Below are 23136 nucleotides of genomic sequence, written 5' to 3'. Positions count from 1 at the left end.
ACTATTATGAGGATTGCACACGGCCCCGCCAGCGAGGCCAAATTTCTCGGGCCACCTTCCTCTCTCTCGATCAATTACAGCAGGAATGCAAGCCACCACCTAATATGGAAACCTAACTCCACTCGTCCCTCCAAGTTCCGTCTTACGATTATCCGTCCTAAAAGTGGGTTTGAAACTCTACAATGTCGCTAATCCGTGAAAAGGTGGGTTTCGATCCTTCTGGAGACGTTTTCTTACTCCTTGAGAGAACGGATATCACCCCTACCGATGACGTTACACCTCATCAACCAACCGGCGATGCTCCTGCCCATCATGCTCCCGCCGATGCCTCTGGCCATGATGTTCCTGCCGACGATGCTCCTACCGATGGAATCTCCATTGACCAAAGTGTCGTTGAAATATCAAAGCATCTAAATGACGCAGATGGAGATCCATCAGCAAAACTAGCCAGACGCGAAGTTGAAGTACAAGTGTCTTCGAAACACCTTTCACTCGCATCCAAGGTGCTTTGTCATTGCCTGGAGGGCCTTCCAATAGGTGACAAAGACGTCAGGACAATTCCTCTCCCGCATGATGATTTTGGCGCTATGCAAATTCTGCTGAATATCATTCACGGCTTAACAAAAAGAGTTCCAAGGCAGGTGGACGTGGCGGTGCTGTCTCGAGTCGTCGTCTTGATAGATAAGTACGAGTTCCACGAAACTGCTGAAGTCTTCACGGACATTTAGTTTGAATCCCTTCGACCCACGATCCTTCAAGATCATCAAACTTTGGCAGCCAACATCTTTATTTGCTGGGTGCTGAAAAAGCCTTCCGAGTACTACATCTTGACCAAGAAAGCCATCTGGGAGACTAGTTGCGAGCTTGCTGCACGATGGGAAGCAGAACGGCGAGTGGATGCTGGTAAGTGGGTTTCAGATGCTTTTTGGTCACCTTGCAAACATGGTAACGAATTCACCAGCGCGTCGTGGTCGCGGGGCAGGCGGGTACTGATGGAATCGGACAATATGTATATTTACTGAACGATTTTACAATAAAGTCCCACATCCAGAACGGTAAGGGCTCTACAACGTTGATGAATGCTTCTAAAGCATTCGCTAGACTTTGCCCTCTTCCAACTGCAATTGGACCGCATTCAGGCATCCTGCGAGCTTTTCGGACCAGCAATTACAGGGGAGCTATGGAAGAATCTCCTCCAGCGGCTCCATGCACTCTCAAATGGTTTTATCAACTCGAGGGCTTTGTAAAATGGTCCAGCCGCCCTGATGGAGGCTGGCTGTGGTATACTGCCGACCCTGGATTTGGAAAGTCAGTGCTTTGTCGCCAAATTGTGGAGCAACATCAGAATGTGTCAAGCCTGTTGGTCACCTACTTTTTTTTTATGGAGACTGATCCATCGCACAGCACGATGGAGTATGCTTTGCAGGCCTTGCTTCATCAGCTCTTGATCGCCCGACCAAGCCTTCTGAAGGTTGCAGCTAGTTATCTGGAACAATACGGCAACGCCGTCCTACGAGAATTCAGCTCTCTTCGTCACATCCTTGAGCAGTGCCTGGCTCATCTACCCGGAGCAGAAATACTATGTGTCTTTGATGCACTGGATCAGTGCAGCAACTTGCAACTCTCACGTTTTATGGACTGCATGACTTCACTTCTCAAAATCTGCAACAACAACTACGGTCAAATCATCCGGATCTTCATTTGCTGTCGACCTTATTACGACTATATCCCAATCATTAGTGACCTCGTTCCTTCACAGGCTTGTTACTGGATCCAAGCAAAGACAAATCTCGATCACATCTCCACAGATATCGAGATGTACATCGAGCAGCATTTTAAAAGCATGACGAGGTACCTGACATTATCCAACGATGAACTCACTCAAATCAGTGCCAATATAAGAGCAAAACCGCACCATGTCTTCCTATGCGTAGCTCTGGCTCTCAAAAACCTTACCAAACGACCACCTTTGGATGTGGCGACTTTGCTGGCTACTTTCAACGAGATCCCGGACGATCTTGAAGAGTACTACACGCGTGCTCTGAACCGCTGCCCATTTGAAGATATAGCCAAAAGGGTTTTCGCGGCGGTCATTTTTGCCCGAAGACCATTGATGGTCGCCGAAGCGGCACTCTTCCATGAAGAAGGCAACATCTCCGAACCAGTGAATCCACTATTAGAGAATCGACTTGCCGATCGAATGCGGGATGGATGCGGTTTACTGGTCGAGGTCGTCAACAGCAGAGTCCGTCTCATCCATAACTCGTTGCAGAAGTTTCTGCTAAGGCCGAAAGGAGTAGTTGTTGATCATGTCAAAAGGCGACCCTCGAAAGAATGCTTGCGATGGAAACATACTATACTCGAAAGGCAGGCAGAGACCATGCTGGCGAGAGCTTGTATTGAACCTGGCCGTTCTGGACGGTGGACCACCTTCAGACTCTATGCCATCAGCCACCAGGCATCCCATGTTCTCGCGGCACTTCACTGTGCCAGGGAGAATGATCGGAAAACAGAAATTGCGAAACTAATTGGCCTTAGACTAGACACGAAAATGCTGGACGATCGAGGTAAAAGTCTTCTCCACCACGCCCTCGATCACCAGGTATTCAGCGTTGATATGAACGTGGTGCTTCTATTGTTGCATCATGGAGGATTAGTGCAGAACGCCGATTCTGATAGTATGACATGCTTGCATTATGCGGCTTTTCGAAACAACACACGACTTATTCGGATACTTCTGGATGCCGGGTTCGATGTCAATGCAACTGTGGACAGAGAAAATATCGACGCAGCCAATTATAATGCACCGATAGTGGATCCAAATCGCAGAGGTCTCACACCTCTTCATGCAGCTGTATATTTCTGTTGCCCAGCGGCAACACAAGCCTTGCTCGAGGCAGGCGCAGATCCATCAGCACGTGATGCATTCGGTAGTAGTCCGTTGCATCTTGCAGTTTCCCAGACACTTCCAGGCAGACATATCAACGATATGTGGTCTGAATCCATGTATATGCCTGAGGAGATATGGGGAGATCCAGGCGACGAGGCTGTGGTTGAGCATGTGCTTGAAAATGCCCGAAATATGCGTCAGTCTGTTTTGGACTGTTTATGCGAAGTGCTAAAAACGTCCAACAATGTCCGCGACAACGAAGGCAGAACAGCCCTCCATCGAATCCCCTATGGGCGTAGCAGCTCAGTGACTAAAACTGTGTCATTCCTGCTGGGAAGAGGTCACAAAAGACTGGCGCAGGACGCTGGAGGGAAAACACCAATCCATCTTGCTGCGAAAGCTGGTAATGTCTCGTCAATCGAGATATTGGTGACGCAAGCCGAGGACCTGGTACAGGCAGATGCTGAAGGGCATATTGCCTTACATCTTGCTGCACAAGCAAACCACTTGCTGACCATCGAGTTCATTCTCCATCGCGCAGACTATTTGGCGATTGAAAATTCAGTCGACGATCATATGGGCATGAATGCTCTGCATCATGCACTTGACGGAACGTCCTTCGCAGAAATAGACGTTATTCGAAGACTGATTGCAGCTGGCGTGGATGCTACGCGCAAAGACAGCGGAGGCAGAGACCCTCTCTGCTTGTATCTGACTAGCCCCTTGCTGGTGCCTGGAAAGCCGGACATATGAAAACGCCCCTGGGATTTAATCATTGAACGCGCCACGAAGAAATACCCACCATACATGTGGATGCCTGAGCGGTGGAAGGATTCAGCAGCTGCTTTCGAGAGTTACAGGAAAGGATCCGGCGAAATCTGTCAGTGCAAGGCAATGCTGGGAGTAATGGATAAGCCACCACAGAATAGCTCAAGGGCGTAGCTCGCAAAAGATAGCTTAGTATGACAACGATGTCTTTTGCTAGAGCGTATCCATAATCCCGTTTATTGCTGAGATCCCGTCATATAGGTTTTGACACTGGGGAATGCTAAGATTAGCAGTATTCCTCCATAGTGGCTTCAGATCGTTTGTGTTATACAGTATACATGTCCATGACTCTACAGTATTCAATGCGTGACAACTGGTGGTAGCGCTTAGCAAGGGCAGTTTCGCACGGTTGTAGCTTGCGATGTGCGGCGGGTTCAAGGTCGGTCCACTGCAAGCCATTCGAGGTGATAATCGTATCGGTAGCGAAACTCGATCCTTTGAAGCTATGTCTGCATCATTGCGCGATCCGTCGAGAAAAGTCGATTTCGCATAATACACAGCAAGCCAATGTGATGTTCTCCTGTCAACATGGCACTCTTGAACGTTCTGGAGGGTTGATGATCTCTCTTTATGGGCGCCTTCTTCCCAGGAAGCGTACGGAGTTAGGAGCAAGAGATGGACGGACGGGGTTGTCGTTGAGTCGGTCGCTCGAAGGAGTCCCTGCCAATCATGAGGATCTTTGAGAATCCCAGCGCTCGAAGATGTCGTCTAAGTTGAACCCACCATGCTCGCGGTCGTTTGCATTGTGCCGAGTGCTGGTGGCTGGCTGAGATGGCTGGAATCTCCTGGGGACAGGGGCAGTGAGGCTGGCCGCGGTCCTGGAAATGGTCACCTCTGCAAGTCAGAGATCTGTGCCGTTTGGAGGTACCAAAGACACAACGTACCACAAGATTTGTCACCAATAGAGTAGGTAAAGCCAGCCATGGAGGTATCTAGGTAGCCATTCCGTATCTGAGGTTTCAATCCCCAACACAACCGCGGTTCATGTTCGTCCCACATGACATTTAGCATGTGCAAGGTGCAAAAAGCATGTTGGACGATCATGTAGGGTCCGTCCTAATTGGGAATCTCGCCTATCTCGAAGAAGTCACTCGAGACGAACACGATTGACACGATGGTTTTGATCAAATCCTGGTCATTTCGTGTTCCTCGTACTCGCATATCCATAAGCGGTTAGATGACTATGGCTTAAAACAGCACTCTGCACAACCACTCCTCTCACCGCAGTCGCCCCCTGCATCTCCAAAAAGCGGCAGGGATTTTTGTCCTCCACCAGCGCGTTTAAGACTCGCTGAAGAAACGTCCATCGTGTTTCATATTTGCCTTCAAAACGTCAATCATGCAAGGATATGCCGGTAACAACGTCGTCCGTGGTCGTGCTACTCCTCCCCTTGCTCCATACATACTATGTACCTCGTACTCGGTACGCTTTGCCCTTGCATAGGTCCCCGAGCTGAGGATATCAACAATATCAAGGGGTACTTCGGATCTTATACCTTCTCGCCATCGAGGTCTTTGGAATGTCCAATTCTACGCTCGATGTACTGATTAGGCGGGGTATATCTCCAAGGTCTAAATGGTTACGTTCGACACTGACACGACTGATCCGAAACACTTGCCCCGTGCTCCAGACGCTGTGACCCAGTCACCGCGTGGAAAGCATGGTCTTCGGTGAATGTGCACTGGAGCCCTCGTGGAACAACAGAGGACGATCATGCCATGCGCATATTTCTCTGGTTCCACAGTCGACGTCGCCTCTAGTTGTGCCATTCGATCTACAGCTTGTGGTCAAAGAAAGAATAAGTTTGGTGATAAGGTGGCATACTGATGCCCGCCGCTGAGAGTTTGTGGTGCTGTCTTCTTCTGTCGTTGGCGTGACCCATTCTGTTTCTGCTTTGTTTTGCTTATGTATGTCCAACCTCTTCTGGCTACAGTTCGCCGGCACGTCTCAGATAGCGACTGCGCGACTTTTCTTATTCTCTCAGGTTTCCCCGTTGTCTACCTCCCCTGGTGACCTGCGGATCGCGACATCTTCCCACACTCTTTCTCGAAAATTGCCTGCCTCGACAGGTCCAACATCAGAGTCAAGCGAGTTTTTGGGAGGTGTCGTCTGTATGAGCTCGAGGAGAGAGGCACCCGTCCAAAGGGTGTTCGGCGTGGCATTGGGACGATGATTCTACCACACAGCTACTGGGTCCATGTCTCCCAATTCTCTCCCGGCACCCTTCCAAAAAGAGCGCCTCAAAGTCCCAATACACCAGGTTTTCAAGAGAGCACGAACGGTACTCTTGAACCTGAAGGGAGCCAACAGGAACCTCCCAACTTTGCAGCGGCCGGGGTCACTGAAGGCAGAGGAACCACAACGGGTGATATCCTGCCGATAGAGACGAGAGCTGTGGGAGACCTCACCGATGGCAAAGACTTGTTTGCTCGTCAAGATATCCCTTCTCTCGTGTCCAGCGCAATTGGATCTGAACGCTTCCCGCCACCTTTTCCTTTCACGCCTGGGATTCCTCCGTTCCCAACTGCTCCCGAGGCCTCCTTTCTGACCGCCGTTACGTCGACGCCAGATCCAGGATCAACATTGTCCTCGAGCTCTTCACCTTCAACAACGCTTACGGACAATCTCTCATCCAGGACACTGGGCGAATCGACAACAACGTCTGTCAACCCTGGCGGTCTTCTATCTCAATCTTCAACTGCATCCGATCCTTTGTCTGCGGCCCGTACAGCATCGCAATCGTCAACACCAAATCAATCCTTCCCAATGACGTCGACTCCTGCGAGGACAACAGCTTCGTCGAGTCTCCAGCACACAGCCAGTGCCCCTGCTGTTGAGGCCAGCATGAATGGCACGACCGAATCAAAATGCCACGGGACTCTTTCGCAAGGACAAAAAGCAGGAATTGCCATTGGAACTCTCGGTATATCCTAGTGCCCATTATGACTTCACTCTTGAACATCTCATGCTAATAACGGTGTAGTTGGTGCTACTTTGATTCTGTCGTTGCTATATTGGTTCTTTAGATGGCGTAAGGGTGGTCGTCAAGGCTCGATCGTGAGACTGGGGCGACATCGGCACCCTGAGTCTGGCGAAACGCCTTGGCCACGTAACCAGCCGTTCGGCATCTTACCAGATTCTCCCATGGCAGAAGCTGGCTTGAGCAATGTCCCGGCTTGGAACCACGAAAACACCCACGCGCAGCCGACCATGATAGTCAAAGCGCGGCAGTCCATGCCCAGATCTCTAAGGTTCCTCCGAACAAATCCCTTGGGCATGAACCCGGTGACTCCACCAGCCTCGAGGCCACGAACCCCGAGCCGAAAATCACTCGCTTCGTCATTGTTCCGTCGGCGCTCAACGGCGTCGACGCTGCGCAGTGTCTCGGTTCCACCAACAGAGGAACAACCCGTGTCCATGAGAGGCCCTCACTCGTTACGACCCCTATTCATCCCCCCTTTCAGGCTTCACCCAGCAGCCTCGCCGGCATCGCCGTCCAAGACAGCCACCAAGAGCATCTCGGCGAGCACTCGCTCCTTTGCGGGTGCCTCTGCAACTCACTCGCGTCCAATGAGCCAGCAGCGGAGGCCACGTTATCCGAGTACATCGCCCGCGGACAGAGATCCTCGGTCTGCCAGAGCGATCTTCGACCGGACGAGACCTCGTCTGCCGTCAAAACTGTCCAGGTCACAATCCTCTACGACTACCACGACTGGCTCGGAATCCTTGCCACAGGGCGTGAGAAAAGATGTTCCACCCCCCGTGCCGCTCTGGCGAGGGCGAGTCATGCCCCGGCAACCCCTGCCCACCTTGTCCACGTTGTGGGAGAGGGGTAAGACCCTCCAAGCCCCCAATCTGTCACGAGATGCCCATCTGGACGTCTTGAAAGCGAACACGAAGGTGCGCGTGCGTGCGGCTCCTAGCGACGATTCGGACGAAGACGAAGACGAAGACGACGAAGAGGACACACCTCCTTTGCCACCTCCCAAGAGTCCAAGGATGATGCCACCTCGACCGGTTGGATAGGATAAGGAAATCAACATCGTCAAGTGGTCCTCATCCTGACACCGCGAAGGCCTGTCAGCCGCTCGACCTGTATTGACCTTGTCTCTGTTATTTTATCGCTGCCACGCACGCAGATTGCGAGTCACCTCAGATACACATGGTTCGGCCTCGGCCAGGTAATCTGGTCGCCTCCGTAACGAGGACGACGGCAGTGATATCTGGTATGGTACAGGTAGTACCTCGTACCCTGTACAATTACCACAGGCTACAGGGGTTGAACACCCCTTTATGTATTTGAACTCGGTACATTAAGGGTAGACTCGCCCATTACGTTGCGCACGGCACCTGTTATGTGTGAATGTATGTATGTATGTATGTCCTGTACACAAGAGAAAAAAAAACTGTTTAGAAGAATCTCTATCGTGATTCCCGATTGCTGATTCCTGACTCCTGGCATTTCACTAGTGACTGGCAACTGACGAGCAGGACCTTGAGCATCCGTCTCCTTTTGGTATTTTGCTTTGTTCGTCCAACTTTTCTGGAAGAAGAAGAAAGAAAAAAAAAAAAAAACTCCCAATTCCTTGTCACAAGACTTGGTCATACATAAGTACCTTACTCACTTACCTTTCCTTTCCTTGTCAAGACAAGAAATAGAGGTGGAAAAGAATATAGTCGAGACCGAAGCCACGACGACAGACAGAAGGGATGGGGAGAGAGTACCCTGTCCTCACTACCCGTCACCCATCTATCCACCCATATATCTCCACCTAGATAGAACCTACAAGTATCTCCTTAGCAGTTAGTACGTAAGTACCTACCCACCAACCCTGTCATCTCAGAGACTGTACCGCCTCGGCGCAAAGACCCGCTTCCAGAACCCGCGATTCTCCTTCTCCGGATACGGCACACACACTCTCCAGCGGGGACTGACGCCGTTCCTCACCTCCCACTCCCTACCCATGACTGCGAACCCGTTGCGGACGGCGTTGTCACTAAACGTTGCGTTGAGAGTATGCGCTCTCAAGAAGGAAGTGGCGCTGGTTCTGTCAAGTGCCCTGGCTAATTCCGTTGCTGGTGCCGCTCCTGCTCTGTCACCCGCACTCGCACTCGCACTCGCTTGCCGAACACACGCGGCACAGTGACGGTCCGAGACGATGCGTTCCTCGCGCGGCCGACGGGGCAGGGGCTGCCAGAAGCGGTACGGACACTTTGCCCCCGGCGGACACTTCTTCTCCACGTCGAGACAGTCAGCCAGACCGATGCGGCCGGAGCAGGTCGGACAGACTAACCTCGCGGAGACTGTGTAGCACATTTTTTTTGCCCCAGTCTTTTTCTTGTTCTCTCTTTTGTTAGCTGTGGGATGTGTTCTCTGACTTTGCTGTTTGATTTTCTGGTTTGATGGTAAGGTTTTTTTTTTTTGGGGTGCGAGACACATCCATATGTGGTGGTGGTGCGAGGAAGAATCTTCTTATGAGGAAGAACGGAAGAGACAAGGCAGTCCAGAGGAGACTGCCAAAGGGGACTGCCCTGTCCTTTCCTTACCCTGGACTTCCGTTGAAAAAGCATTCTTGAGAGTCAGTCGGGCAGTCCCTTTTTTCCCTCGAAAGAACGAAACAAAGACAACCGAAAGAAAGAGGTTGTGGCATTTTTTTCATTGTTGTGTTTTGTCTTTCCGAGTCGGAATGAGACAATGAGACAAAGGGGGTTGACTCGGTGAAATGAGTGTTTGTTACTTCTCTTGTGGCGGGGATCATGGAGAATACATCCCTCGTTGCTTTGTTTTCGATAGTAGGTACCTCCGTACGTAGGCACCTCTAGGTAGCCAGGTAGGTGGGGGTGGAGGTGGTGGTAACGATTCTTTGGTGATGCTCCGTGTTCGAGATCAGGCAGCCTCCTCCTCCTCATCTCCATCACCTGCCGATTCATTGTGACGAATATCGTTTCTCCCTCCCTCTGGCACGTCGACGACGATGTTGATAGTAATAGTCCCTTGTACTCGTCATCGTCCGTCCCGTGATAAAATCCAGGCCTGGCCCTAAAACATCCCATTGCTAGCTTGAAGAATAGTGAGATGGGTTGAGGTAAAAGTGAAGTGATCAGGCCCGAGGGATGTGGTACTTCCCCTCTTGTACAAGTATGCACGACCAGATATCTCGGTAGGAAAATATGCAGATGTACTTTAGGTACCTAATAATGGAACAGAAAAGGTCGAAACGAAAGAAAACACACGCATCTTGATAGAAATAACTCCATTCTCTCCACTCCCTCAAAAACCAATACTTACTTACCTAGCATACCCAGCACTTACTCACCTTTCTCAATGCAAATTAGAGTCCAAATCCAAATCCCAATCCAACCATCCTGTGTCGAAATTCCCCAGATCGATCCAGCAATGAGGGCAACTCATCAAACTCAACAACATGACAAAAGTCCCACAACTTTCGAGAATCCAGCTCGAAACCGCCCCCGCTCCGCGTATTTCCTTCTTCTTCTTCTTTCTCGTCTTCTTCACCCTCGCCCACTCTATATACACACCTATCGTTCTAGGTGGCTATACTTGCGCCACCCCCCCTCGTTGGCCAAGCAAGCGTCGCAGACCGACCACACCCACCCATCGTCCCTACACACGAGGTTCCCCGGGGGAACACGGGTCAGGAACCAGTCGGGGAGTTCGAGGTCGATCTCGTGGTCCTGCTCGTGGTAGATCATCTTGACATCGCGGCGCTTCACGTCATGGTGTGCGAGGAGCCGGCGGAAGGGGATCTCGTGCCTGGCGGGCCTCGACAGGCGACGATCGTCGGTCGCCGCCCGGCGTCTTGACTCGGCCCCGACAGTATTGGGGCACTGTGCGACGCTGTGGCGGGTGCAGGTAAAAAGAGTGATGAGACTCAACGCCGGCGTGTCATTGTGGCCTGAATCACCACAGTAGCTTCGGCGGGATGAAGACGTGTTTGCCATGCTCATGCTCCCAAACAGGTCGGACAACTCAACGACGCTGTTACCCCCTGGAGTGCGACTGCTGTCTCCGTCACGATTGTCACGTCGTCCGTCCCCGCGTGAGCGGGTAGTCGTCGACACAGTGCGAGATCGAGACAGGGAAGAGCCGTGGTCACCGCGGTCGTGTGCGACGTGGGACCCGTCGCGATCGTCGTAGCGTGAAGTCTCTCTTCGAGACCGAGACCCGGCAGTATTTGTCGCTGGTATGAGCGCCCGCTCGCGATTATCTCTGATCGTACTGGTATTAGAGTCAATAGTCCAAGTTCGGGAAGCGGTAGATTGGGCCTGGGACCGTCGGTACTCTCGCTCAGATTCACGGACCACAGAGGCAGATCCTTGACGCGTGCTTGGGACATGTGAGTGTCGGCTCTCTCCACCGTCGCGGCATCTGGAGCATCGCTTAGACAACATCACTTCACGATGGGGCAGGGGACGGCGGTTGCGATCCGAGCAAGCATTGGATGACGAGCAGAACTTGTCGACTTCTGGATGGTCAGTAGAGGTCCGCCGAGCGCCACAGTCGGGACAGGTGAATAGGGTAGATTGAGTATAACACATTTTGTAGGCTGGTTTTGTTGCAGATCACTTGGTCAGTGGTTTGAGAGGGAGGTGAATACAGAGCACAATTGGCTCGAGGGGAGTCGATCGGTGTCTTATAGTACACTCGCCTACCACACATGTCTTTGACAAAGTCTCAATGCAATGAGCTTTGTCGATACAATGGACAAGAACTATTGCTAGAGAGGGCACGAGCCCCGAGTCCCCACACCGGCTGCCACTGAGTGTTGCTGGTGATCGTCTTTGACAGCGACTTTGTTCCGTAACAATGGCCGGGGATATAAACGGCAAAATGCCCTTTATCCATTTGGAGCCTGCGAAAGTTAAGGTACAACAAAGAAGGGTTCGGCCACAATCTGGAACGTCAGTGTCGAGTTCGCGATGCAGGTAAGAGACTCCGAGGGTCTGAAGAAAGTAATCAAATAGGGATACAACCCTGTAGAAGAGGCAAAGGTAGCGACAACGAGACAGCACGATGGCTTCCCAAATATGTGTGCAAAGCTCAGCGCCTGAGCCGGATAATGACATGGTTGAAAAGTGCAACACGCGAACATTGTAGGTATCCTTTTTGAGACTCATTGCCCTCTCAACGAGAAATGCGATAGATGTGGACGCCTCCTCGCGCCCGCCCTCTCGCCCAAAGTATCCTGTTTTGTCAATCTTATAGCAGTGAGTCCAGCCTGGTAAAAACGCTCAAACAAGCCGCAACAACCTAGACGGTTGAATGAGTCTGGGTTGCAATAATGATGCTGGCAGGCTTCAGGGGTTCTACTCACCTCAAGTTGTAATTCCTTGTCCTTGTTCTTCTCGACCTCGTCTGCAATCACCTGGCCAATATTTGCTCCAATTCCCTGTTGTCCACCGGTCCTCTTTGCAAAGGGCCACTGTGAATACTCTGCCAATAGTTCGTCCACTTGGGCAAACGCTCTCTCTCTGGCCTCATGACCCAATGTCACCAGAGCATTTTCAAGCACGTTGGCTGCATAAGCGGCACAGACCATGCTCACCGTTCTCAGCATGCGGAAATCGAGCTCGGCGGGGAGGAACTGCGACGGAGGCAGTACGACGGTGCGGCTAGTACAGACGTTGCGTACACGCTTGCGGATTTCATCTTTGGCTGCGGAGTCGACTACGGGGTGGGTGGCCATGTCGAAGAGGAGGAAGTTTCGTTTTTCGGTGCGCAAGATGCCTTTGTCCACAAGGCCCTTGGCCAGTCGCTCCCGGACTTGCTTTAATTGGTAGCCAATTTTCATCAGATTCCACGTCTCACCTGTGTACGCAAAGTCAATTGGTGTACCAGCAGGGCCGCGTGACGACAACACTCACCGCTCATGAGATCGATCCAGGAACTGACACTCATCTTCTCACTCGTCTTCATCATTTTCAGAGCTTCGTCACACAGGACTTCTCCTGTCAGGGTGTCGTCTATGACTTCGATGATTCTGTCCGAAAGTGGGAACCGTCTCCTCGAGGAGTCTTTCTGCATGCTGATTCTACCTCGAAATGCCAGCTCGATGACTATGCAGCCTCGCAAGGCATATGAGATGTTATCGTTCCAGAACGACAAGTACCCCTAGTGACATTGGTCAGGGATACCTCTCTATGAATCTTGTGGTTGTTGGTTACCTGCTTATCCTTCAGCCCCAGGAGCAGAACCTCTTCCATCAGGGTCAGCTTGGGTTGTTTACTCCGTTCTGCGCTCTCGCTGATGTCTCGGGGGTCATAGGCGATCCGGTGGCCATTCTCGCTGGATTCGTAGGCGGTCTCGGGGGATCGATCGTTGTAAGGTTTGGGGACAGGGGATGTGACCCGGCTGGAGGACTCGTCTTCTCCGTTGGGCGACGTGGCCCCTCCAGCACCACGCCTTCGCGTGAGGCCTCCTTGGGAGGCCATCAATGTAGAGGAGTCTACGCCTCACAAAAGTATAGGTGGGACAATTGGGTGGGTGGAGGGTGTTGCTGATGATCTCGTGCCTGGGCCTTTTTTATGCCGAGCAGACGCAGCCTGCGGGATGCGCCACGGGGATTCTCGAAGGAGTATTAAAACTCCAGTGGAAAGGGACCCAAAGGGGGCCTCGATTGGGGATGATGTTCTTGGACAATGAGCGACTGGGGTAACAACAGAATGATATCGACAGGTGTGAGCATAGAGATAGATATCGGGGTGCTGAAGACCCCGTTGGTACGGGATGATGGCTGCTGGCTGGGCTGCTGAATGCCTGGCTGCATGATGCTGCGCGTGTTTGGCTTGTCGCTCGTTTCTCACAATATGGCGCCAAGTCTGGATGCCCCCATTTCTTCATCTCCACTGCGTCTCGCCCACTCACTGTCACTTATTACTCTTTAGGTACATATGTACAGTTCTCCAGCAGCACTCGATATTTAAACGTCCTTCAACTCTCTATTTTCCTGTCTTCGGTCACTCTTGGGTCATATAGAACCATTCCAGTGTTATGGAGCAATTAATGTCTGATTTCCACCTCAACACTCTGCCCAGGTGGCCAGCAGATCTCATGCGCGATCTGCGCACCTGTCCATGTCTCTGTACCTACGTCAAGAAACGCTCAATCTGCCTCCCGTGACCCGAGTCCTTGAACTACGGCCTTCGTCCATATCTATCGTGCCTCCCTTTGGATGTATATGTCCTCTCCCCGAGACACATATCCCCTTCTCGGACGGGTTCGTCTTATATGAATCTCTCAAAAGTCAATTCTCGGCCAAATCAGCTATACCCCCCTTGCCACCTCCTCCTTCGGTCTAATTGTCCGAGACTGTCATTGCCCCCCCTCCGCATCCGCCAACGGCCGGCAAGATCCAAGGAAAAAGGACAAGAGAAGGCCAATCCTGGCGGTGCTCAGCAACTTCTATCTATTGCATGGCGCCACACGCGTTCTTTGCCCTGATTGGATCACCGAATGACGCCGTGTGTCTTTCGCAGGGTTGGGATATACGAAACCCCATTGTTCCAAGGCCCATCCCTTCCCTTTCCGAATCCGTCTTCTAGCCCCCTCCGGAGCACGTACCACGGTAACACAGCTTACTCTTAAACCTCCTCCTCTGCTGCGGGGTTGGTACTAAATTGCCAGGCATCTCATATTGCTCCCGTTCGAGGTTAAGGAGTGTTTTGTTGTTTTGTTCACGTCGAGCTATTGGAGAGTCCTACCTGACGCAGCGATCGACCGCGGGATTTTGTTCCGACGGTGCTATTCTCAACCATCCCCAAGTAAAGCCGCCACTATCAACCCCACATCTACCTGACCTTGGTTATAAACAGGTTGATGCGCCCAGATAGTCCCCTCGAAAGACGAGAAGAAGAAAGACCGCGAATCTACCATGAGCACCAAAATCCCCCTGATCACGCTCGAAGAGCATTTTATCTCCCAGGCTGTCCTTGACTACTATGCCTCTCAAGGCGTCGACACGAGTCTCCCGGACTCTATGGCCCACATCATGACTGCGCTTCGTGAAGTCGGCCCTAAACGGCTCAAGGCTATGGATAATGGCCGTGTTAGTCTTCAAGTCATTTCCCATCGACCAAACACTATCCCCATCCCGCCCGATGTCTGTACAAAAGCGAACGACGAACTATACGAAGCCATCAAGGCGTCGTCCTCCCCGAACCGCTTCGCTGCCTTCGCCATGCTACCAATGCTATACCCCGAGGAAGCGGCGAAGGAACTCGACCGGTGTGTCTCACAGCTTGAATTCGTGGGCAGCCTTGTTGACAACACCGCCGAGGGTCGCTACTATGATGATTCCTTTTTCTGGCCCATTTTCGCTGCCCATGAGAAGCTCGACGTCCCTGTCTACCTCCACGCGATACCACAGCCTATCAGTGAGTCAACAGTTGCGCCATCGTTCCATGGGAACTATTCACCCCAGATTTCAAACTTCCTTGCCAACCACGGATTCCATTGGCACAGCGACGTGGCACTGCATGTTTTGCGGCTCTTCGCAAGCAAGCTCTTTGACACGCATCGGCACTTGAAACTCCTGCTGGGCCACATGGGCGAGACGCTACCCTTTTTGATCGACAGAATTCACAAGCTCGTCCAGCGGACCTGGCCACACGCGTCGAAACCGAGGCGTCATCTTCTGCAAGTCTGGCACGAGAACATCTATGTCACGACGGCCGGCATGTTCAGCCTTGCCCCCATGGCTTGCCTCATCCACATGTGCTGCGCCGACAAGGTACTTTACAGTGTAGACTATCCATTCTGCAGCCACGAAGATGGCGTGAAGTTTATGTACGCTTTGAGAGAAAGTGCAATGTTAGTATCACCCCCCTTTTCTTTGTTACTTTTTGTGGTGTAAAGAAGAGACAAGTGTATATTCTTGCAGAAAGGGGACCGAGCTAACAATATACCTTTTTCTTACACTACCCAGGATAAATAACCAGGATTTCGAAGCAATCGCGTACAAAAACGCCGAGAGACTGCTCGACATCAAGGTTCCCGACGATAACGAAGTGGGAATGGAGATTGACGGCGACGATGACCAGGGCGATGCTGACAGGCGGAGCATGCCGTGGTTGACGAACACGACCAGCCTGGGCAGCCTCAACGGAGACGGGGCGAGTTTTCCGCACAGCCCGCTCGAGACAGTCCGAGAGTAACCGTCGACCTGGACCAGAGTGTGAGGGAGGGTACCAAGGTTCAGATGTCCTGTTTCTGAACAACCTGCCCGATACCTGCAACGACACCGATAATCTTCATACAAAAAACACAAACTATCACGTTTAATGTCTGAACCCACAACCCGCAGCCCATCACCGCGACACCACGAACGGATGAAATATACGACGTCCACGATCTCACAAAGACTTGACTCGCGCAAACAAAGTCCAACTCCATTGCCACTGTGCGTACCATACATACCACATGATGAAGCGGCAGAACCAATTGCTACTTCTCCAAGATGCACGATGCACGATGCACGATGCGAAATGATGGTGGAAGTTGGGGAAGAGGGAGCAGGAAGTTCTTGCGATCCGTCAATCGATCACGAAAATAGACTTTTTCTATTTCCATTCCTGTCTCTTCTTTTACTTCTACTTCCTCCTCCTTTTTCTCCCTCCTCCTCTTCTTCTTCACCTTCACGCGTCGCTGAACGAGTGTGGTGCCACCGTGGATCAAAGGCCTGATGGTCTGATAAGCTCATCGGCTGTTAGTCCCAAGAGGAAAGGCCTGAACCCGACAGCATCGCATAAGATAGAGGGGCTGACGAAGAAGAAGAAGACGACCTGATTTAAATGTTTAGCGTATCTTTACGAACCTGTTTACAATATATACGATGATGATGAAACACCTTGATAGTCCCAATCCCGTCGTTTCAAAAGGGTCGAGGTGCTTCGTCGAGGACAGGCAGATATCACGTGCAGGCTGATCCATGAGATACATTCTTTCGATGGCACGCTTGATTTGCACACATAAAGCCTAGACATTACGTGACTCACAAAGACAATGACGCAGAGAAAGTAGGTTGGGGTTATGCATATTTATTTTGTGTTTTGGTGTATCATTCTAAGAATAATCGTCATGAGCACTCCCTTCCGGTCCTGTAGCCCGATAACCTCGAGACCGAGACCGAGTCCCACTGATGCCCAAAGACACCGCCGTCCAACAAAGCCAATCCCGTTTCTACCGAGTGCGTATCAACATTCATTTTCATAACAACGCAAAAAAGACGCCAGTCGCTGGTTTAGAACAACATCAAGCCACCACCAAAGAAAAGTCCCACCACCACAACACCCGCCGCCAACAAACCAGTCCTCTCAACAGGAATAGTGCGGAAGTTGGCATTCGCGGCATTGGAATTGCCTGAGCTATCTCCACTGCCGGAGTCAGAGGTGCTCGTGCTCGTGGCGGTGGCAGGCGTCAAGTTGAACGTCGCGCTTCTAGAGGTGCCGCCACCCAGTGCCCCAGTAGCAGTGACCGAGGCTTGTGTGATTTCTGGGTTGCCTGAAAATGTTTGGGCCACACTTGCGGCCGATGCGGTCGAAACAACATTGGGGATACTGCCCGAAGGCTGGAATGCTTGGATGTTGGAGTTGGCGTCAGTAGCGTCAAAGTTTGTCTGAGCCAGACCGATTTCGTTGTTTTCAAGATCGTAAACAACATAGGCACTGCGAAGGAAAGAGTCGCCAAACAGGATGGGATCGTTCCCTGCAGCATCAATGGCGAATGAACATGCCATGTCGCCGTTCTGGAAGGTTGGTTGAGAGCCGTCTGTTGTAATCAAGGGTGTAACAAATTCGGACAGGGAGACATTGACAACAGGACCATCTTTGCCACCGAATTGGAACGAAAAGGTAAGATCATCGTTGGCGAGAGAGCAGCGGACCACATTGCCAAACTGTGGGTCTGACACCACACCGACACCGTTGAAGATGCTGTTGGCAATGTCGTCGGGGAGCAAGGTGTCTGTGGTACCAGAGTCAAGAATGGCGGGTTGGGGTGAGCTGGGGGAGACGTCAGAGGACTGACCGCCTCCAGTGACGGTAAGCCCGGTCCAAGCCACGGTAAAGGAGTCAATAACACCTGTCTGCGAGTCGACTTGAATGGGAAGAGCAACCAAGTCGCCGTGGTACTTGTTTGTGTCAACGCCACCAAAGAGAATGGAGCCGGTATTGGAGTCCAGATCGTCCAGCCACAGTGAATATGCGAGGGTGTTGATGAAGCCCTCATTCTTCATGACGTTGATGACATTGGGATAGGTGAAGCCGTCAAGTGAGGCAGAGGCCTCGCCCAATTCAAACCCAATGCCCATGATGCCAATTGCTCGGGTGTTTGCTTGTTGGGCAGCAGCCATAGTCATGTTTGTCAATTTTACTCCGCCCACGTTCAACACATCAGATATGTATTGTCCAACTACCTGAGAGCCGTCAACATACTGGATCTGGAACTCTGGGAGATCAAGTTGGGCGAAGGTGGAGGAAGCATCGGCGTCGTATGCTCCAAACTCGGAGCAACCATCGTTTTGTTGACAGATTTCGGCACCAGCTTCAGGAAACCAGATGTCTGAGGAGCCAGTGTCAATTTGCAGGGAGAATGGTTGGCCCGGTGTGCCAACAGTGCAGTTGATGAAGTAGAGAAGAATCTCGTTGTCCAATCCTGCCTTGATGGTCTTGGATTGACGTCGTGTCAAATGAGGAGCGTCCTGCGCAAGTACCCGACGCTTCTCAAAGGTGAAGCCCACAGTGCCAGAAGTAGCAGTTACGGGGAGGATGGAGGCGAGCAGAGTTGCTGCTCCGAGGGCAGCCGCTGCAAACTTGCCCATGATGAGGACAGTGACAGACAAAAGTCCTGAGGATGTAGCAACAACCGGGGTATTAGAGATATGAAGCCAAAGAAAGCCAAAAGGAAAGGAACGACGATGGGAATGGTGATGCTGACGAAAGTGATGATGATGCTACATGTAAAAACAGTAACTGAAAGGACTGTGACGCGAGGAAGAAAGAATCAAGAGTCAACCAAGGTTTATACAAAAAAGTTGAAATAGTCGAGTTGGCAGAGGGTGGTGACTGCGCCCTCTGCTTCTTTCCTGCTCATCACCAGGAGAAGGTGCTGTAGGCTGTAAGTACGGGGAAGGGCGACGCAACCAGCAGCCATGACGGCAACAGCGGCCAGTCCGGGAAAGGCGCTTGAAGCATCTGGCATCAGCTGGCGAGGTTTGATGACGGGATGGTTACGGATGGCATCAAAGTGAAATTATGGGCATTGGGCAGCACTAGCAGCTTGTCAATGGCAGATCCATGTACCGGCTACAGCCCAACGAATCGCATTGGTTAGTGAAGCCCCGGGGCAGGTCCTCCCTCCTTTAGGCGGCCAGCCCTGGAAAGCTTCGGATTCTTGGTATTAACCGCCTAGGAGCCGCTAGGGTGATCGTTTTGGGGTCTACGAGGTACAGAAGGGCTTACCAGGTGTGCCAGGTTGCCAGGGTGCCATGCTAGCTGGGGCCTCAGCCTTGGGGCGCGGCTTGAGGTTGCTTGGCCTGCGCTTTTAGGTACCTGTAACCTCCCAGCTTGCGGTTCCCATTCCATCGACTGAGGTTTGCTCTCTCGTTACTCGCAAGCCACTGCATTACGCATATTATCCACGTCTGAACCTATTGACCTGTACCAAATACCCCTCAGTACCACGCACCTGGCTGGTGTTGGGTGGTACGGAATTGCGCCTCGCTCCCGTCCTGAAACGGATACCACATACACTATCAGTTTCAGATTGTCAGTCAGACACCTAACAGGTCCAAATCATGCGGCGTGCAGGTACCAGGCCGCTACTGTTCGTGTTGATCAGGCGAGCCGAAACGAACCCGTCCATCGCAATGATTCGACCTGAAAGGTTTCTCGCTGCACCCATGGAATTGGCTCTTCGGATATTGAAATTTCTGTGTAACTATCGAGTCCTTCTCTTGGATGGCGTTTCTTGACACACTCTCGGCTCATGATACACGGAGTGAGTCCTCTATTTTTGGAAAAAGGAAAAATGCATTATTGAGCCACACGGGGTACTCGTCGTCTCGCAAACTCATCAGTTGCCACACGTCAATGCCAACGAATGCACTGTGGCGGTGCATGACGATCACCACCGTCGCATGCAACCTCTCGCACGCTCTTCCGCCGGTGGCAATTGTTTCCGACACCCAATTCTTGGAAGTTGAGTGCTGAAGCCAATCTCGCCACCATGAAACATGATACTTTGTCGAGCATAGATACAATATGGTAAGGATACAAGTATGTACATGCTTATGGCGAAATTAGGCTATGTCGATGCAGCAAGCACCAGAAGCATGCCTCCGTCTACCTCTAATCACCACCAACTATTCCCAAAACGCCCCTTTTCGATATCATGTCCTTGGTCGTCTTCTCAAGCTTTGGGTTTTCGCGCAATCATCAAGTACATTGGGGTAAACAGCTTCTTCCTCCCACCGGCAACCAGACAGTCAGCCGCTAGTGCCAGGCTGTCGGCCGTCTTTTGCGTGCCAGGAGGCATCACTCTCAAGGTCTCGCCAACCCCAATGAACTTATGGATCAGCCCTCGTCCCCACCACGTCATGCGCCCTATCGTGAAAATGTCTCCAATGCTACCCATGTATTTGAACTCGCCGGCGAGCGGATAGTACCAGGGGATTGCGTCCGGTCTCTCGGCGAGATCTTCGTGATGCTCCAGCTCGAAACCGGCGGCCTTAATGGCGGCCAACCCCTCTGAGACTTTGACCATGTTGGAAATCCCGTCGCCCTGTTCGATACCCAGTCGGATCTCGCGGTGCTCGGGATTGTCGTTATCGTAGTTGTCGGTCATAAGCCACTCATACACTCCAAAGACACCACCAGGCTTCAGCACCCGGAAAATCTGCTCATACACTCCCTGCAAGCTCGGGGCGTGGACCGTGGCTTCGATGGCGTACACAGCATCAAAGCTGTTCTCCGGAAAGGACATTTGCATGAAATCACCTTTGACCGCAGAGAACTTATCGCCGAGGCCCTCCTTCTTTGCATATCGTAGCGACCGTTCAATTTGATAGTCGTTATTGTTCAGTCCCACGACGTTGGCTCCCGTGAACTTGATCATTTCACGAGCAGGTCCGCCCACACCGCAGCCCACATCCAGGACCCGCCAGTTCTCTTGCATACCCATTTTGAGGGCGAGATAATGTTCATGCCGGGCAATGGCCTTGTAGAAGGACTCTCCTGCGGCAAAGCGACAGAAATGGAATGAAGTGCCCCAACCGTATTCGTACAGATCAGTGGCAAGGTTGTAGTAGCTGCCCACACGGTTAGTTGGACATGTTGTAAGCGTTTGAAGGGCCAACACTCACTGTCTTGTCAAGGTAGCATATTCATCTCTTCGTGCCTTGCGAGTTTCTTCAGTCTCGGTGGCTGCGGATTTGTTGTCCCAGTGTTTAAAGTACTCGTCGACGGCAGCTTTCTGGGCCGCTTTATCTTTGGAGCGCATTGCCATTAAGCCACCAGCAGCATCGGCTGATTTACCATGGAGCGCCTTGTTGAAAGCAGCATCGCGGTCGTGGTCTTCTTTCTCGAGAGCCGGTACCGGGGAGGTAGCAGAGGGAGCCATGTTGAGAGGGCTGTAGGGTATGGGAAGCGCGAACTGGGAGGGAACTTGGGACAGAACGTCTCTCCGACTCAAATGTACTTTAGGAAGAATGAAAGACAAGCGGTCAGTGACACGATCCGGAATCAACGAGCGATGTATGCAGGTGCTGCTATTGGGGTACAAAAAAATATTGGCCGGGTCTGGTCTCCCCGGCGCAATCTCCAATGGCCTGATTCTCAACTGGATCTCTTGGCAGGGGTCGGCCATGCCATTTCCCATCCCCACCGATCTGGAATTGAATCCTTCCGCAGCAGGCCACTCTAGGGCAATCTCATGTGATCTTCGGGTAACCTTCCGCATTATTAGACAGAATGCACGTGAAGAGAAATTGGCAAGGCTGACTTTTCCCCGCCAGTTTAATGTTCAACAACGCATTACCTACCCTGCATTTGTCAGGCAAGCGCTACTTCAGCAAAGTACTTTTACTCGAGAACTCGTGTTATTCTTCCTGAAATCAATACAACAAGTATTTGTTATATTCACACTCTTCCGCCTGCAACAAACAACCGCTCGCCACCATGGCGCCACCTCAGATCAAGCAAGATCTGAACCGCTCTGGCTGGGAAACAACCGATTTTCCCTCCAGCTGCGAGAACTGTCTGCCCGATAACCCTTATGTCCAGATGCTAAAGGAGGAGTTTGGAGCCGAATGCAAGATATGCACCCGTCCTTTTACTGTCTTCCGCTGGAAAGCCGATCGGACCGCCCGAACAAAGCGAACCAACATCTGTCTCACTTGTGCTCGTTTAAAGAACTGCTGCCAGTGCTGTATGCTCGATTTGTCGTTCGGATTGCCTATCACAGTCAGAGATGCTGCTCTCAAAATGGTCGCACCGGGCCCACAATCTAGTATTAACCGAGAATACTACGCCCAAGAACACGAGAAAGAACTAGAGGAAGGACGAGGCGCAGTTGAAGCATATGAAAAGACAGATGAGAAAGCCAGAGATCTGTTACGCAGATTGGCGAACAGTGAGCCGTATTACAAAAAGCAAAGGCGACTGGAAGCAGAGGGGTCTCAATCCGAAGACCAACGGCCGCCACCAAAAGAGCAGAAGCAAGGTGGCTATGGACCTGGCCCCATAAGAACCTCAGATTCCAGAAAATCTGCAAATGCTCATCGTGGTGCCAAGTCAGGACCCAGTGGCGCCAGAGCAGTCACGGTGTCAAGGCCTCCTCAACCCGAAGATTGGCTACCTCCCCCCGATCCTAATATAACCTCGCTCTTTGTCACTGGTGTTGAGGACGATTTACCGGAACATGCGATCCGTACGTTCTTCACGCCGTTTGGCCAGATACGGTCTATTGTCTGTTCCCACCGCGCCCACTGCGCATTCATCAACTATGCCACAAGAGAAGGAGCCGAGGCTGCGGCAGCCCATTGTCAAGGAAAAGCAGCCATCCAGGGATGTCCGCTGCGGGTCAGATGGGGCAAGCCGAAACCACTTGACAATACAGATCGGGATCAGAAAATGAGCTGGGCAAGAGAAGGTCGGGAAACCGCAGCTGCTGTCAAGTCTCAGCAGCCTGGTCAAAGTAGAGTTGCAGCCAACGATAGCCAACCTCAAATCGAGAATGGAGAGGAAGGAAATTCAAGTTTCGCGGTGGCACCTCCACCAGGCCAAGGGGAAGTCACCTATGCCAGTTTGGCCGGTGATTGAGCTGCATTGTGTATGGGACTTCTTTATTGGTACAGTTTGAGCATGGCGTAATGGTTCGGCATGCGACTGGCAAGCAACGGCA

At 51.8% G+C, this 23136-nt stretch overlaps 9 protein-coding genes across 9 annotated transcripts; 5 read left to right on the top strand and 4 right to left on the bottom strand.

The window, feature by feature from the left end:
* Nucleotides 1-182: 182 nt before the first annotated feature.
* Z517_11619 (uncharacterized protein) lies at nt 183-728 on the top strand (the record flags this gene model as incomplete). The annotated part of the gene is made up of 1 exon (XM_013423203.1): nt 183-728. One exon carries the CDS (start codon nt 183-185, stop codon nt 726-728), a length of 546 nt encoding a protein of 181 aa, XP_013278657.1.
* Nucleotides 729-1180: 452 nt separating this feature from the next.
* Z517_11618 (uncharacterized protein) lies at nt 1181-3643 on the top strand (the record flags this gene model as incomplete). The annotated part of the gene is made up of 1 exon (XM_013423202.1): nt 1181-3643. The coding sequence occupies one exon, from the start codon at nt 1181-1183 to the stop codon at nt 3641-3643; it is 2463 nt and encodes an 820-aa protein (XP_013278656.1).
* A 2245-nt stretch (nt 3644-5888) lies between these two features.
* Nucleotides 5889-7745, top strand: Z517_11617 (uncharacterized protein; the record flags this gene model as incomplete). Its single annotated transcript, XM_013423201.1, has 2 exons — nt 5889-6642; nt 6703-7745. 2 exons carry the CDS (start codon nt 5889-5891, stop codon nt 7743-7745), a joined length of 1797 nt encoding a protein of 598 aa, XP_013278655.1.
* An 814-nt stretch (nt 7746-8559) lies between these two features.
* Nucleotides 8560-9036, bottom strand: Z517_11616 (uncharacterized protein; the record flags this gene model as incomplete). Its single annotated transcript, XM_013423200.1, has 1 exon — nt 8560-9036. The coding sequence occupies one exon, from the start codon at nt 9034-9036 to the stop codon at nt 8560-8562; it is 477 nt and encodes a 158-aa protein (XP_013278654.1).
* Nucleotides 9037-10259: 1223 nt separating this feature from the next.
* Nucleotides 10260-13172, bottom strand: Z517_11615 (uncharacterized protein; the record flags this gene model as incomplete). Its single annotated transcript, XM_013423199.1, has 4 exons — nt 10260-11006; nt 12056-12549; nt 12606-12852; nt 12906-13172. The coding sequence occupies 4 exons, from the start codon at nt 13170-13172 to the stop codon at nt 10260-10262; spliced, it is 1755 nt and encodes a 584-aa protein (XP_013278653.1).
* Nucleotides 13173-14611: 1439 nt separating this feature from the next.
* Z517_11614 (uncharacterized protein) lies at nt 14612-15893 on the top strand (the record flags this gene model as incomplete). Its single annotated transcript, XM_013423198.1, has 2 exons — nt 14612-15549; nt 15665-15893. The coding sequence occupies 2 exons, from the start codon at nt 14612-14614 to the stop codon at nt 15891-15893; spliced, it is 1167 nt and encodes a 388-aa protein (XP_013278652.1).
* A 1085-nt stretch (nt 15894-16978) lies between these two features.
* Nucleotides 16979-18556, bottom strand: Z517_11613 (uncharacterized protein; the record flags this gene model as incomplete). Its single annotated transcript, XM_013423197.1, has 1 exon — nt 16979-18556. The coding sequence occupies one exon, from the start codon at nt 18554-18556 to the stop codon at nt 16979-16981; it is 1578 nt and encodes a 525-aa protein (XP_013278651.1).
* Nucleotides 18557-20145: 1589 nt separating this feature from the next.
* On the bottom strand, nt 20146-21354 carry Z517_11612 (uncharacterized protein; the record flags this gene model as incomplete). The annotated part of the gene is made up of 2 exons (XM_013423196.1): nt 20146-21043; nt 21098-21354. 2 exons carry the CDS (start codon nt 21352-21354, stop codon nt 20146-20148), a joined length of 1155 nt encoding a protein of 384 aa, XP_013278650.1.
* A 557-nt stretch (nt 21355-21911) lies between these two features.
* On the top strand, nt 21912-23054 carry Z517_11611 (pre-mRNA-splicing factor slt11; the record flags this gene model as incomplete). Its single annotated transcript, XM_013423195.1, has 1 exon — nt 21912-23054. The coding sequence occupies one exon, from the start codon at nt 21912-21914 to the stop codon at nt 23052-23054; it is 1143 nt and encodes a 380-aa protein (XP_013278649.1).
* Nucleotides 23055-23136: the final 82 nt, after the last annotated feature.

The sequence above is a fragment of the Fonsecaea pedrosoi genome, assembly GCF_000835455.1.
Source record: "Fonsecaea pedrosoi CBS 271.37 unplaced genomic scaffold supercont1.8, whole genome shotgun sequence".
In the NCBI taxonomy this organism is placed as follows: Eukaryota; Fungi; Ascomycota; class Eurotiomycetes; order Chaetothyriales; family Herpotrichiellaceae; genus Fonsecaea; species Fonsecaea pedrosoi.
The sequence above is the reverse complement of the archived record's forward strand: the minus strand, read 5'-3'. Positions and strand labels throughout refer to the sequence as shown.